At 42.7% G+C, this 15,669-nt stretch overlaps 2 protein-coding genes across 7 annotated transcripts; one reads left to right on the top strand and one right to left on the bottom strand.

The window, feature by feature from the left end:
- Positions 1-276: 276 nt before the first annotated feature.
- Positions 277-5,939, bottom strand: LOC115763401 (putative oxidoreductase GLYR1 homolog). 6 transcript variants are annotated; one of them, XR_004017904.1, is made up of 11 exons: positions 5,675-5,937; positions 5,200-5,236; positions 4,651-4,733; positions 3,687-4,575; positions 3,494-3,604; positions 2,931-3,201; positions 2,767-2,856; positions 2,616-2,705; positions 1,932-2,113; positions 1,211-1,553; positions 498-1,127 (listed from the first exon to the last, which is right to left on the bottom strand). XR_004017904.1 is itself a non-coding variant. In XM_030705950.1 (10 exons), the coding sequence occupies exons 1-10, from the start codon at positions 5,749-5,751 to the stop codon at positions 351-353; spliced, it is 1,842 nt and encodes a 613-aa protein (XP_030561810.1). In that variant the 5' UTR covers positions 5,752-5,939; the 3' UTR covers positions 277-350. The 6 variants fall into 6 exon arrangements, 5 of the variants coding, with proteins under 5 accessions (XP_030561810.1, XP_030561806.1, XP_030561807.1 ...); XM_030705950.1 differs by lacking the exons at positions 498-1,127; positions 1,211-1,553 and adding an exon at positions 277-362 and having other exon boundaries at positions 5,675-5,939; XM_030705946.1 differs by having other exon boundaries at positions 498-1,553.
- Positions 5,940-8,521: 2,582 nt separating this feature from the next.
- LOC115763399 (putative ATP-dependent RNA helicase SoYb) lies at positions 8,522-14,957 on the top strand. Its single transcript, XM_030705943.1, has 3 exons — positions 8,522-8,662; positions 10,042-12,527; positions 12,600-14,957. The coding sequence occupies exons 1-3, from the start codon at positions 8,629-8,631 to the stop codon at positions 14,802-14,804; spliced, it is 4,725 nt and encodes a 1,574-aa protein (XP_030561803.1). The 5' UTR covers positions 8,522-8,628; the 3' UTR covers positions 14,805-14,957.
- The last annotated feature ends 712 nt before the right edge of the window (positions 14,958-15,669 follow it).

The raw sequence follows: 15,669 nt of genomic DNA, 5'->3' as shown, positions 1-15,669 counted from the left end.
GTTTATACATATATATATAAATAAATTCCCTTTTATAATAATTCTTCAAGGTAAATTGTACGAGATGGAAAATTATGGCAACTGCATATAGCACGGATTTTCTAATTATAATATTTAACATAATTTTCCCATACATTTTTTTTATATCTCCAAATTTATATATATATATCTCACAAAACGGAAACAATTTACCAAAGTACCTTTTGTACAATTTAAGTATTTTCTTTAAATTGGAAGCAAGAATCCGTAAAAACTAGCTTCTCTTGAAGAAAAAACACAGACTTATTCCGTTACTATTTAATCGGAGTGTTAAGCCAGAGATCAACTTAGTCGCGTCGATATATATTTGATTATTCTTCTAGCTGCGAATATAGTTAAAAATTAAGGTTTTTATTATTCTTTGTTTTACAACAAAATACAGACTAAATAATAAGTAAAATATATTTATTTATTTATTTATATACATATATATATATATAAATATATATGTATATATATAATCTTATTATTATTAATATAGATCCCTCGAAACTCTCTTGGCTCTAAATGTTTACACTATAATTTTTGTTGTTTTGTTTGTTTGTTTCTTTTTTACTTTTTTTATTTCTGTTCCAGTTATGTATTTTGTTGTTTGTTTTTTTATGATTATGAACAAAGAAAACTACGAAACGGTAGTTGGTATTGCATTGGGCAATATGGGTTCTAGATTTATGTGCGATAAAAGTAAACTATCTATAATGCAAGTTTTGTTTTCGTTTAAATGAAATGTAATGTGTAGCCAGCGCCGCGTACAAACAAGGGCTTATTAATTTGTATTCATTTTATTTTTGTCGAAATTTTAAATTTGTTTTAAACTGTTGCTTTTGTTTCAAAATATAGACTTTTTGTACAATTTATTCGCATGCTCTCCAACAATCACAAATACATGCGTATTTGTATATTAATATAAATTATTTTTACTTGGGCAGCAACTTTAACATAACACCAAAAGAGAAGCGCAGTCGCTCGACATATATTTCAATAATATGCAGCCTTTGACACAGACAAATGCCCTGCGGCCATATTTTCTGCGGCCTTCGAGGGTGCGGGGGAGGAATTCATGCGTATTGCTCGAACAACGGCGACGGCTGACATTAGGCCCAAAATAAATCAAAACAATAATAATTATAATAAATGTTAAAAACATCAGAACTATTAAATTATAACGCACAAGGAGGTATGAAAGCGGTCCGCTAACACACAACTGCTTCGTCAACTGGCTATGTATATGTGTATATGCGCGCCCCTTTGATCTCGTCTCTCACATGGGTCTCTCATCAATACTCATCAATTCTCTTCATATTTATCATCTTCTCTTTTCACTCGCACTCTCTTTCTCACTTTCTCTCTTATCTCCCGTATATCTGATTTCAAACGCTGGCCCAGCGTTCGCGCCTCAAGCTTGGCGGCGGCATTTCCAAACGTGACAAGAGACCCGGTCTGGTTGACACGTTCGCCAGAATGTTAATTGGCTTGGTTTCTTGCTTTAGACTTTGATCTGGATAGAAGTTACTCTAGTTTTGTGTGCGAATGCGTTTGGGGTGGAGTAAAGAGGCAGTTGGGGTAGAGATATGAATGGATTAGAACTCGTGTTGCAATAACAATAACTACACAAATGTAACGCAAATGCATGCATCAATTATTTTCTTCGATTTTATACAACAACAAATTGATGCAACCAGTGGCCAACATGTGTGTGGTTACTGCTGTCAACACGACTCCAAATGTATGCTTGTTTGTTTGTTTGTTTGTATGTATGTATGTGTGTGTGGCTGTGTGTCAGTTTATATGTATGTTACGTTTCGTTTGCTTGTGTGTACGGTTTAAACTAAATGATAAAGTATAGTTTAAATGGTAGTCGTGTTAACTAAATGTTAAAATCTGGATCTTACGAATACAGCACTCGAATCGTGCTCGCTGTACCCCAAGCGTTTTGTATGCTTAAACACCTCATTCGTAATGCTCGTCACAGGCATCGACTGATCCAAGTTCTCAGCCATGTTGAGCACAAGACGCAAGTCGCGCTGCATATGACTTAACGGTTGCTGCGGATTAAAGTCGCCCTTGGCCATTTCTGCAAGAAAAACAAAATAATATATTAGCAAAAAATTAAACAAATTAAAATAATACCCAAAGAACATTTCATTAACAATTGTAAATAAAGTTATAGTACAAGAAGACATATATTTCTTAATTGAATGCCTTGATCGGTAAGCTTAAAACTTTCAACGATTTTTGCAAACATTAACAATATCTACGCCGAAAGAACAACCCTATTTATCCAGTCAATACATGAATATGTAACTAAACTATGTCAGAGTTTTAGATATTTCAAATCCAACATTATTTCAAATAAGGAAAAAATAAAAATATCCACGATGAAAACAACTAGACAAACAAAAACATGAATGTAGTATAATTAAAATTACATTATGTTCGTTAAGAAAAGCTTTTATACAACAGTTACAACTTCTGCGAAATTTTGGAATAGAAAAAAATAAAGAGTTTTCGTAACGGAAATTGATATAAATATTTAGAATATAAATACTTAGTTAGTTGCTAATCTTCACACTTACCCTTGCCCTTTGCTAGGAGCAGCGGCGATTTCATAGAAGTTAAGTCGAATATGTCTATGATATCGTTTAGCGAAATGGAAAAACGATCAGCTGCAAGCAATTAGATGCATTTATGAATTTGATTTAGTCGTAGAATAAAAAGTCAACGTACCCAAAGCTAGCGCCTCTGCCAGGCCAACAAGACTGACGCCCAGAATGGTTTGCAAAATGAGGTTCACTTTACAGGCGTTGCCAACATCTGCTAGATAAAAACCATTATCCAAATTATAGTGTACGATTGCGATTAGCTAAATATTATTGGTATTCTCAACTTACTGCCCAAGAAGAAGGTGTTCTTGGCTATAGTCTTGAAGCAGGAATGGCACTCCTCAAAGACTGTGCGATCACCGCCGGCCAATATGATAAGCATGCCATCGGCGGCCTCTTGTCGCGAGCCATGTATTTGTGCCTCCAAATATCGGCCATTACATTGCTTGATGCCCTCTCCAATATCCATTGACGTGTCCGGATCGATGGTCGACATTTCCACGTACGCCTTGTTCCGCAAATCCTTTAGCTGCAGGACACCACAATTACCGAAGACGAGCTGCAACATAAAACGCAATCGAAATAGAATATGAGCAAAATGAGGTCTTCCAAGTGCCGAAATTTAAATACCCTTGCCGACATTATAGTACATAATATATATATTTGTGATTAATTAAATTTTCAATTGACTGTTTCTATGGGTTGTCACATGAACTTATAGATTCTCTTAACAGCTTAAGAAACTTAAATCTTGCAATGCAAAGTTATAAAGGTAACTAATGAAATGAACTGGGAGATTTATTAGTATGACAGAGAATTTCGTTTAAGTAAAAAATGCTAAATGAACTTACATCTTTGGCACCTTTGGGATCTGACACACAGCAAAATATTATGTCCGCCGCCTCCACGACATCCATGGGCGTGTCCTTAACCTCAGCGCCAGCATCAACAAAGGGTTGACACTGAACACGTTTGGAATAAAGAGTAAGAGATAAAACAACATTTAATCGAAATAATTAACTTTGGGGGCGAATAGAGATTCACCTTATCAATGGTGCGGTTCCAGACCACAACCTTGTGTTTCGTGAAAATCAAGTCCTTGACAATAGTCGATCCCATCATGCCCAGACCAAGAAAACCAAATGTCTGCTCCGACGGCACTATGTCACGATCTGCCAATGTATTGGAGCGCGAATTCATGTCTATGGCTTGTGTCTCTGGCCGCGTGACAACCGGTCGATCCAGCAGCGCAATTGCGTTGGGCGTGCGCTTTGTTAACGTGCCCAAAAAGGCATCTGTGTCAATACGCGCTCTTGCTGCCAGCGATGACGAGCTGCCGACATCGTAATCGGCACCTGGACTCTCATAATGGTCCACCTCGCCGGATGCAGCGCGCCGGCCGCGCTTGGCACTGCCTGCACCGGTGGGCGTGTGTTGTGCCGAGATACGTCGCTTTTGTGCTGCTGCTGATTTCGCAGAGGCCGCTTTGCTCGCCTGTTTGCTGCTGACAACGACAGCGGCGCTGGACTTAGCTTTGGGTGTACGTTTCGCTTGACTCTTGACAGTTGGCGTAGTTGTCACAATTGGGGAAGTGGCAACATTCACACTGTTATGAGCGGGACAAGTGTGCACCGCATCCGACTCATCGGGACTGCCAACGACATGGGGGACAACGCCATTGTTGCCATCGGCTGCCGCCTCAGCATTCTCGTCGCTGTCCAGGCCATCGCGTATCTTGTCGAAGTCTGCCTCGGTGGCGTGATTGGCCATGCCACAGCTCTCATCGATTTGGCCATCTATTTCAGCAGGACTTTCCACATATTTGTCAATATCGGCCATGGCGTGCCTAAAGGCGGCCGGTTTACTAACTTTTGCCAGCTCTTCTTTCCAGGGACCCTCAAACGGCTTTATATTGTGCTCTTCAATCCAGGCGCTGTACATACACACAAACATATCACATATCACATTAGTTATGTTTTACTTTGTTCGAATCTTCGAATTTACTTACAAGTTACGCGACCCAAAGAAGAAGACACATTTCGTATTGGCGCGTCGCTGCTGGCTAAGCAGATCTAGCGGTGGCTCCACAATCTGCAACACAACAATTAAAACAATTATAAAAAATCAAAATATACACCAGCTATTTTTTTTTCTAGCACGTATGTACAATAACAACACAGCACACACGCACCGATGCAAAGTTCAAACTATTTCACTGTGAATGTTATTTTTTTTTCTCTTGTTTTTTCGTTCATTGTTCGGCTGTACATAGAAGAAAGCTGTGATATTTAAAGTCAAACACAAAACAAGCGCGAGCTCTTGATATCAAGGCTTTCCGCCACACAACAGCAGCAGCAGCAGCAGAGACAATACGCTCCGTTTACAACAACAAATGTTGAAGCATGCAAGTGCGTTATGACGTCGACAGCAACAGTAACAGAGGCAGCAGCGCACGTCCGACGCCTCTGCCGCTGGTACAAGAAAAAAGTACAGTCGAAAACAAACACGGCAGCGGCAGCGGCGTCGCCGTCGACAACAGCATAAACATTTCGCTTACCATTCCCGGCCATGGTGTGAAGCCCTTCATTTTGGCCCTGTAATATAAATAAATATAACATTTTAGCTTAGTATAAGGCTTTTGTTTCGATTTTATTAATATCAAAAACTACTATGTATAAAATTAGGCGCGCGCGCGCGAAAAAAGCGCCAACGCAGCGACGTCGACGTCGTTGCTGCAGCAACAGCAAACGTCGGCAGAGCCAACTACAACCAAATCGTTTATGTAGTGTTCCGAGAACATAAATGTATTAAATGTTTTATGTTTTGCTTGATTATGAGTTAATTGTTCTTTTGTATTTGTCCAAAATTTTTTTGCTTGCCCAACACAGCGGCAATTGAGGTTATGTATGTTTGCATTTAATTTTCTTTTCACCAAATCGGACACAAAGTACAATCCAGCATACACAAGTTAGTTTCGCTGTTTGTTTATTGTTTAAACCACGTCCATTTTGCTTTAAGCATCGCAGTCTTACCATATTAAATCTTTAGGCTTGTAGATAAATTTCTCTGTCGAGTCGCCCGATAGCGACAATTTTTTATTTTTCGACATGATGTTATCAAGGCGTATATTAAACTTGGTTATTTTGCTGCTGGTATTAGGACGACACACACAAAAATGGTATATTTGCTTTAGCACAAACTTGTCGTTCGCAGCGCTTAATTAATTTTCTTAATTTTTCGTACGCAGCCTGCTTATTTTTTTTTTGTGTCTTTATATGTGTGATGCGCTTTGTGTATGTCGATATAATAATTGTATCGAAAACAAAAATGGCGCCCGACATGTGATGCGTGTGCTTATCGATTATTTAGGGATTTTTCTGTCAAGCAGGTTGGCATTTCTTAGATAGGTTGGCATGTCCATAAAATTAAAATATAAACAAAAGTATGACCAGCTGATGGTTTTATTGTTTGGACTGCTAATTGTTTTATTGATTTGATTCCTATATGATTTACTTTTGCGTTCGTTTTATTTCGAGTAATTTATTTTCAACTTTGTTAATCACACTTACATTATAAAACATACATACTGAAACACTTATGTATTTTTGTGTAAATTATTGACAAAATTTTATTTGATTTAGCGCTTGCCAAGTTTAGATTTAAAAATCTCTTAAATGTATAAATATTAATTTAGGGCAGCATGCATGAATGCCATAAATTGAACGCTCAACGATTTGCAAAATAAACACAAATGCGTGCCAAGTCTAGCCACACATTCAAACAACCTCCCCCCCACCCCGCGCAACAAATGGCTTTTAACCCGTGCGGCCTGATTTGTTTAAATAAACGTTTGGCAAAGCGCATCGCAACTGGCACATTTCAATTGAGTGCGTTAGCAACTGAACTCTGCACTGACCTCATCCACATTCGCGCACACAATTGGTGTTTATCTTGTGCGTGCGATCTTCCGTCCCTTCGCAATTTCGCAAACAATGCGAATCCGGCAACGCCAGTTCAAATAGAACTTTCACTTAGGACCAAGCCGAGGCATCCATCAGACGAGAGTCCTTAACCGCAAAATAAATTACCACACGTAGCAGCCACTTGGCAGCAAGGCAGACGGCATTCAGCACTAAGCCATAATCCTCATAAATATGAAACAATCAAATAAAAAAAGGAGTTAGACCCACGCAAGCAACGAGGGGTTGGGCACACATGACAGACGACGGCGACCCATAAAACTTTTTTATAGGCGACAAGCAACGGCAAAAAAAAAAAACAGAAGAAGTAGCGGAACAGTGAAAGTTGCAAGCAGGGTTAAAAAGGGTGAAATTGTGCAGTTTTCTATAGAGAAAGTAACAACTTTTTTGGGGACAAATAAATTGTTCACACTTTGTTTTGAAATTAGCCAACAAAAGGGTTGGGTAAAGGGTGCGTGCAGTTTCCGATTGCAATGATTTATAAGGGAAAACATGTACATGCCTATATATACATATATACGTTTAATAGCTCAGAAGTTAGAGCATATAAATCCTAAAGTAGAATAGAATTGAGTCTTTTAAGAAATGAACATTATCGTAACTGCCAGCCATTTGTTTAACTGTACAAACAACAAATTAGCAAGTGGAAATACATAACTAATTCATATTTAAAAAAAGGAGATAAATTAGTCTCTTGGATGTTTTAAAACACCGTCTTTAACTGCCAGTTGGAAATGGAAATTTCAACTCAGAACATCTTTTCGCATACACACAAAAGAAATACGATATCCACAAACTCACACACACGATCGCTACACCAACGTGCACATGCATGTCTAACATTCCTGTGTGTGTGTGTGCATATGTGTTCGTAGATCCGGCGAGCAGACGTCAACTGTAAAGCGACGGCAGTCGATCTAAGCAGCTCTTTTATATCGTATCGTGGTTTCAATGATTGACTTATTGTTCAAAACTGAAAATCTGCCAATTGAAAAGTGCAGTTGTCTTAAGCTGTTTGCTTTGTGTTATGAAATTCTTTTTATTTTTTTTTAAACTGTGTCTTGTCGCGTGCGTGCATCCGTATTTGTTTTAAAGCACTTATTTCCATGGTTGTGCAAAGCAATGTGCACCTTCAGCTGCTGAGCTTTTGCAAATGAATTGTTTTTATTAAACATATAATTTTCGTTATCAACAACTGATTATTCGGTGAGTACTGCTTAATTGTATAAATCTAAAACATATACGAGCGAATGCTAGATAATTTCTTATCTCCTGTACTTTAAGCAGAGCTTTGCAACAGATTCAAAAAGTCATTTCGACTCATGCAAACGCCGAATCTGTTCTCATTTTGTTTACGTTATTTCACTTCCATATTCGCTGATAAAGTGGTTTTTGAGACGCCGTTATAAGTTTTGTTTACATGTGTGAGGCTGTGTGTTAACTCCTCGCTAGATCTAGGGATGGACGCATGTATGTATGTGTGTATGTGAGTGTGATTCTCAGAATAGGGCTTATACCAACACGAACAAGACACGGTAATCAATGGTTATCAATTTCAAATAAGTTCTTAAATCATTTAAGCACTTGATGTTGATTAAGGAAGAAAACTTATTACTAATGCTGCTGAATTTGAATATAAAGTGTCTCTATACAGTGGAAAGATACATAGTTAACATTATTACCATAAAAATTAAAGTATGTTTGTAATTAAACCTTCTGCTTAACTATGTATTTATTCACCTGTTAATGCCATGTTCTTTTGTTTTTTTTAACCATTTTTTTTTTAATTTTAATTCAGCTTAAGTTGTCTTAAAATATGTCTAAACCTAGCCGTCCTTGACTTCACTGTCAAATCTCTTGACAAGCCGACTGTCACTTTAATTATTATTATTTTTATTTGCAGCCAAACGCAGTGTATCCTGACAACTGTGGACGCGTTTTCTTTTAATCATTTCAACTGTATTGTTTTTTCTACTCGTTGCGGATTCTCCTCAAACTAACTCAAAATGTCTGCCGGCGACATGGGCCAAGCCAAGCGATGTAAGTACATACCCTTTAATTGATTGTTGTATCATTTACAAATTAGCTTAGGTTTTTGCGCTTGAATAGCCAAGCCGTGATTGATCTGTCAACCCCTCTGCGAGCGGCAATGCATTTGCATATGTTCCACCACTTCTGGATGATTTCGTTGCATTTATAAGATTTTTTATACGATAAATTATAGTTTTTTATGTCCACTTAACTGCGTTGGGGGTAGGCAGCCGCATTGTGTTTCCCCGCAGTAGCTATTCGGCATGGTTGTTGTCTTCGCTGTAAGCGGATCGTAATACTTAAATTCGCCTATTGTTGGCGCTGAACACAGCTGACAAGTTTGCCGTTAACCCACTGTAGCCTGGTCACTTTTTTTTTATTATTATTATTTTTTTGTATTTCATTCTTAATTATTTTTATTTTGTTAGAATGAGGGTCAGCAGATATACAAGGCATCTAGTAAACTGAGTTTTATGTTTGTTAATCAATTTATAGTTAAGATTTCAGGCCGGGGATTATCAGCTGTCAGTTCTTGTGCCGCAATGGGTTAAGTGTTGCCGTGTAGCTTTCGCAGTAAATTCATTTACACAGCAACAATTTGAAGTGCACAACTGTCCACGGGCAGCTGTGGCGGGGCTGGCAGAGTGCACTTCCAGTGCGGCACAAACAAGTGGCAAATAGGCACAAGGACCTCCACTAGACGCGGTAGTTGCGGCTTTTGGCACTTTTGCTTTGCCTTCCGCATTTTAAATGTGGAAAAAAGCGCCGCTTAACTGCACAGCCAAAGCTTTGTTTCAAACTTAATTAGCCAAGTTGCAAAATTTAATGGACCTGGTCTTAAATTAGGCTAAGGACACACTGTTTCATTTATACAAGTGTGTACAGGGAGCGAACGCTTGCTCTATCAATATATTTCCTCGATTAATGAGCTATACCCTTAAGTAACACGGCAATACTGTTTCATACTCTTAAGTAACACGGCAATACTGTTCCATAGCCTTAAGTAACACGGCAATACTGTTCCATAGCCTTAAGTAACACGGCAATACTGTTCCTGTTCCATACATTTGAACGTGTTCCAATTGTCAGCTAACTAGGCAGAGAGATGTTTGTCTCATGAGCTGTCCGTTAGTAGAGCTTTTACTGTATATATATGTATGTATGTGGCATGAAATTTTTGCGTTGCGACAAAAAAGACAAAAGTTGGTCTGGCGTGGAAATCACAGAACTTTCCGCATGAATGATTGTTGCCGGCGCTGTGGAAAATTATTTGAACTTTAATCTACGGCCATTAATTTCCTTTGATATTTTAGACGCAATGTGCAGAACTCGCTTTAACGCAGGCTTCACTTAAAGCAATGGAAACTGAGCTTTTTTCTTCTCCACAGTCCAGCAGAAGGAACCGGAACAGATGCAAAAGCTGGACATTGATGCAGTGGAGTTCATTGTGATTACGCACTATGTGAGTCCGCAGCTGTTCTGCTACATAACGCTTCCTCAACTGGAAGCGTGCGGCGCCTATGTTAACCAGGTGGAGACGCATCTGTCGGCGCATTGTCACGCGCACAACCAGCGGGAGAACTATGAGTCCAATGAGCATGTCATCGTGCGGTATCAACCGCTGAATATGCACAAATGGTTGCGGGGCCTCGTTATGGTTCGCCAGCACGGCGAGTATCTCGTCTGGGCGATGGACTATGGCTTCACCATCAACTGCAGGGCCAAGGATTTGTGGTTGTTGCCTGCGTTCCTGAGCGAAAAGTACATCCAGATCGAGTGGGGCGGCGTGGCCTGTGTGGCGCCCCGCACGGGCACCCAATGGTCAAAAATGGCATTGCGGCTGCTCGACAAGCGGATGGAAGAGGCCCAACGATTGATGTTCAAGGTCGAGTACCGAAACGAAGAGCGACACAACTTTGGTCAGTTGTGGCTCCAAATGTCGAAGCAAGCCGAATCCTTGCTGAATGCTGCCAGCTATCTGGTGGAGAAGCAATGTGCACGCCTAGAGCAAAAGGAGCCCAGTAAAATACAGGCACACAGCTGTAGGGTTGAGAACGACATGGATCTGGCGGAGTTGAATGACCCAGACATTCGGCCTAATACGCGCGCCCTAACCATTCTCGAGTTGATGGAATCGCAGCGTCCTAAGATGCCGCTGACTATACCCAACTTGGAGGCACAGACCAACTCGCAAAGTTGCAGCGAAGAGAAACAGAAGTATGTCGATTCGATGCTTAGAAATGGCTATCATAGGCTGGGCGCCAAGACACGTAATCTGACCTGCCCCTCGACGCAGTCGGCCAAGCTGGACACACTGCTGCAGGCCCGGACTGTGCCAGAGATACCGAATTCCGCCAAGCGTCTGAGCAAGGTCAGCAGTTGCAATGACACCGTCGTGGAGACGGCTCTTAAATGCAGCTCAGGCAACTCGAGCAGCAGCAACAGCTCCTCGGACAGTTTCGAGGTTCGCGAACAACAATCAAAGCTCGTCCGATTGAACAGAAGAAACATTCTGGATTATTACAGGCAGGAAGTGGTTAAGCCGCAGGTCAATCAGCAGCACATTAAGGCCACCCAGTTAAAGGAAAATGGGAGTTCGCTCCATCAAATACAGGAAATCCCAAAGGTGGTCAATAGAAGAGACTCTGCGCATGAGAGCATATCTCTGGTTTGTACCCAAGAATTCACAAGCGAATTCGGGCAGGAATCTGTCAAAGAAAAAGTGGGAGGTCTCCATAATGAGATGGGCGGCCTAACGCTGAATGGGAATCCCGCCCAGTCGGTATCTCTCCGAGCAGCCGAGTTGCACAAACGAAATGTAAAAGAGGATGGACTTCTTTACCAGGATAAACTAGACCGAATTTACAACGAATACCGCTTGCCAGCTAAATCCAAGGATGTGCCAGAGAAGTCATCACTCGAACTGCGTCCCATCGAGAATCTCGTGCTGGCCCATAGCAATATGCCCGTGCGGCCAATGAGCAGCTTGTCGGACTCGCTGCTCTGCCGGGACGTACTCATGGCCTTGGGCGACATGGATCTACAGACGGTGTTGCCCACGCAGCGTTATGCCTGGCCGCATCTGATGAAGAGCAATACATTGGTGCTGGTCGATCGCAATGGTAGAGGTCGCTCCTGGTCTTACCTGCCCCCGTTGTGCTCTCTGGTCATGCGCAGAATGCGCGCGGCACCAATTGGCCTCAATAAGGAGCCCAGCTTGGGGCCATTAGCCGTGTTGCTGGCGGACTCCGTGGCCAATGCCCAGGCGCTGTTCAATCATTGCACCAACCTGATGAGCTCCTACAAAACGAACATGTTAAAGGTGGTCAACACGCATGCCCACTGCGCGAAGGAGCTGCACATCAGACTGCTCTATTCCTGCGGCATCTTGGTGACCACACCCACGCATTTGAAGCAACTGTTGCAGCTGGACATGCAGCTCATCGATCCGCGCCGTCTGAAGTACTTCGTCATCGATGACTACGATCGCATGCGCGCCTCCGCTCCCCAGTTGCTCAACGAGCTGCTGCAAATGGTGCAGAACATGGCCATGACCCAGCTCCAGCTGGTGCTCATCGCCCAGCAGTGGCATGCACGCGTCTTTCTGGAGCTGGTCAAACGCTTTGGCGACAATCCGCTTCTGCTTTTCGGTGACTTCCTGGAGGCAGCCGTTTACGGAAGCCTCAAACTGAACGTCGCCGTACTGCGCAGCAGCAAGAAGACACAGCAGCTACTCGACTACCTGGGTGTCCAGAATCCCCTCAAGAGGCGCACAATCATTTACTGCAAACACGAAGAGGAGTTGGCAGCCTTGCGAAGCGCGCTGACTGAAGCTGGTTACGAGTGTATTGGTCCAAACGAAGTAGCTAATCAGGTAAAATGCAAACCCTAACTTTAACTTTATGGCGATTACTATCTGTTTACTATCTGCTTTTTTTTTTGGCAGCAAATTCATCAGCTGCTCCTGCTTACGGATGCAGTGCAGCAAACTCAGCTGCCTGTTGGAAATTTCGAGCTGATGGTGCACTACAGTCTGCCGGAATCTTGGTCAAAGTTCTCTTATCGCTTACATGCGGTCAGCGACAACATTAGCAACTGTCTGGTTCCGCAGAATTTCAAGCAGAACGTTGTCTCCTGCGTGATGCTGGACGAGAGCAACAGCTACGAGCTGCCGCGTCTGGTGCAATTCCTTGAAGCCCACGACATTGAGCTGGGCGAGCACATACTGCAAATGGTGGCCAGCTGTCGCCAGCTGACGGATCAGAGTCGTCAGTTCTGTCCCCAGATGCTGAGCAGCGGCGAGTGCGGCCAGTTGTATTGCAGCAAACGGCATTATCCAGTCAGTGTGGACTTTCAGCGGCAGTTTTGTGCCCTGTGGCAGCCAAAGACTGCGGTGCGCTGCAATATTATCAAAGTGTACGATCCGGTACACTTTGCCGTCATGGCTGTCAGCTACAAGAGCAGCCACAGTGACTCCTGGCAAGAGGCGTCGAACCTGTCGACTCTGCGAAAACTGAGTACGGCTCTCTACATGCACATGAGCAGCGAGCAGAATCGTCGCCCCAAGCAGTTGCTGAAAATCGCGGATGTCTGCGTTCTACACCGTGGAATTAAATATCAGCGCGTTCGTGTCGTCGATTTGTCCGACAAGCGGCTTGTCATCGTTCAGCTAATGGACGAGGGTACGGAACTGCTGCGGGTGAAGCCAGCCGAGCTGCTAGAGTGTGACGCACGCTTCACAGTGGAACCGCCCTTGGCAATGGATGTGAGATTGTGTGGACTGGTGCCAGCTGTCGGTGAGGGCGATTGGCGGCTGGAGGCCACCAAGTGGGTCAAGGAGTTACTGAGTGACCTAAGCGACAATCAGCACTTGCAGCTAATTGTGGAGTTTACCATGTTGAATGTTGTCTATGTGAAAGAAATTGCCGTTCTGCAGGATTGTCCAGCAATAAGAATCTGCGTGAAGTCCATGCAACTGCACGATGAGCTGATCAATCGGGGCTATGCCAAGCGAGAGCAGCAAGTCATGGATAACCTGCGCAAGTTGCATGAGGAGGTGGTCGCAGAGCAACAGAAACTAATAGAAGAGCAGGTCACCAGCTCAAAGTTGGAAGAGCAGCAGGTGCAACCGAACGGACAAATGCAGCCTGTGAAGCTGCCGCTGGCGGAGACTGAGGAAACTGAGAGCGACGAAAAGACAAGGAAGGAGGAAAGAATAGCCACAGAGAACAACCCACAGCTGTCATCAAATCCCACTTCTAATGGCGGCAAATTAAGTCAACTCTTTGGTGCAGTGCAAAGATACTTGCTTCGCAAAGAGGCACAAGCACCCGAGAAGGCAATTGAGCAAAGTGAAAATCCAAATGCGGCAGCCGAAGCCAAGGAATCGATGGGGGAAACTGTGCAGGAGGAAAAAGAGACTGCAGCATTGGTAGATAGCGCTGCCTTATTTATGGACGCGCTGCTGCAGGATCTGCGCAGTGCTGATGCGGCGGTGAAGGAGGCCGCACAGCACTTGATGCAGGACATACTTGGAGCCGAAAATGTCACAGCCGGTGAGGCCAATCCTTCAAAGAAAACACTTACTAAGGGGACCAGTAATTTGTCCAGGTCAAAGCCACAGTTGACACCTGATAAGATGACCAGTGCGCTGTGCTGTGCCGCCATCGCTGGCAACGCGGCGCGCCCAAAGGTGCGCTGGCACCAGACTCTCCTGCAGATTGAGCTCATCTTCGAACAGCAAGTGCCGCAATACGAGCTGGTGCATCAGGGCAATGTGCTGTTCTACCAGGTCACCGAAACCATACCGCCGCAGCGCTGCATCCTGAATTTGCTGGGCGCGGTTAAAATATTATCGGAGCAGCAGCACGGTTACCAGCTGCACGTCAAGTTGGCCAAAGATGGTCTCAATATGTACTGGCCCAGTCTGCTGGACTCGTTGTACCTACAGCAGCATTGCCATTGGCTGGTATATGACACGGAGCGCGCCAACATCCCCCAGCATAATTTAGGCCGCATCTATTGGATGCGATATCACCAAAATCATTATGTCCAGAAGGAGCGCGAAAACGATGGCTTCTGGTCAGCGGACGAGCAGAACGATTCTTCGGATGTGGAACCTGCTGGCACCGATAGCTGCGATGATCTATAGGAAAATAATTGACATATTTCTATTCTGTAATCAACCGAATGTGGCTTCTAATCAAAGGCGCAGGCGTAGTTTCATTTCCCATTTGTTAAACTCTGCATTTATGTTATTTCTTTTATGTATCTGTATTTTGACTGTTTTTCTGACTATTGAAAATAAATTGTGTACAAGTATAAACTAAACCCCGGTCAGTTGCTAGCTCCGAGAAGGCATCCAATAGAAAAGTTAAGCAACGGGATAAAGAAAACCATTTTTTTTTTTTTGTGTAATTCCTTACACTGTCTAGATTCGATCACCCTACTAGATTACTAGATTTACCATCCGATCGGATTCAAAATCATTTTCAAAGACGCGTTTCTCACATGTCTTCGCAAAATCCGCCCCTCTTCGATGATAAATGCGGGTGTGAGGTTATAAGGGCGAATTAAATGAATTTATGTTTCAGTGTTTTTGGAAATTCCACCCGCAACTGTGGAAGTTGTCACTATGAAAATTGTTGTTTATCATCGGCTTTAAACTCTTTAAAAAGATCGAAGATTCGGGTCAAAAGTTTAATCAACGAAAGTTTATATTCAGGCTTCAAGATTTGGGGATTGTGTGAGAACCGTTGATTCCAACGTTTGGTACGTTATTCGATGGAATGAGGGGATAATTTTTAGCAACAAATTTTTCACGGTTAAGGCCCGACATTGCCCGCTAGTAATAATAATGAAACAAGTAAGAGGCTCTAGTCGAGAGCTCCCGACTAGGGGATACCCTGAACCCTTTTCTTCCAACATCAAATGCATATATATATTCTATTTTATAAGCTATATGTCAAGTTTGATGACTCTAGCTCTTATTATTTACCAAAATTGCCCAAAAAACA

The sequence above is a fragment of the Drosophila novamexicana genome, unplaced genomic scaffold (assembly GCF_003285875.2).
Source record: "Drosophila novamexicana strain 15010-1031.04,08,12 unplaced genomic scaffold, DnovRS2.1 tig00000739-arrow-arrow-pilon, whole genome shotgun sequence".
Classification (NCBI taxonomy): Eukaryota; Metazoa; Arthropoda; class Insecta; order Diptera; family Drosophilidae; genus Drosophila; species Drosophila novamexicana.
Note: the sequence above shows the minus strand (reverse complement) of the source record. Positions and strands in the feature narration are given on the sequence as shown.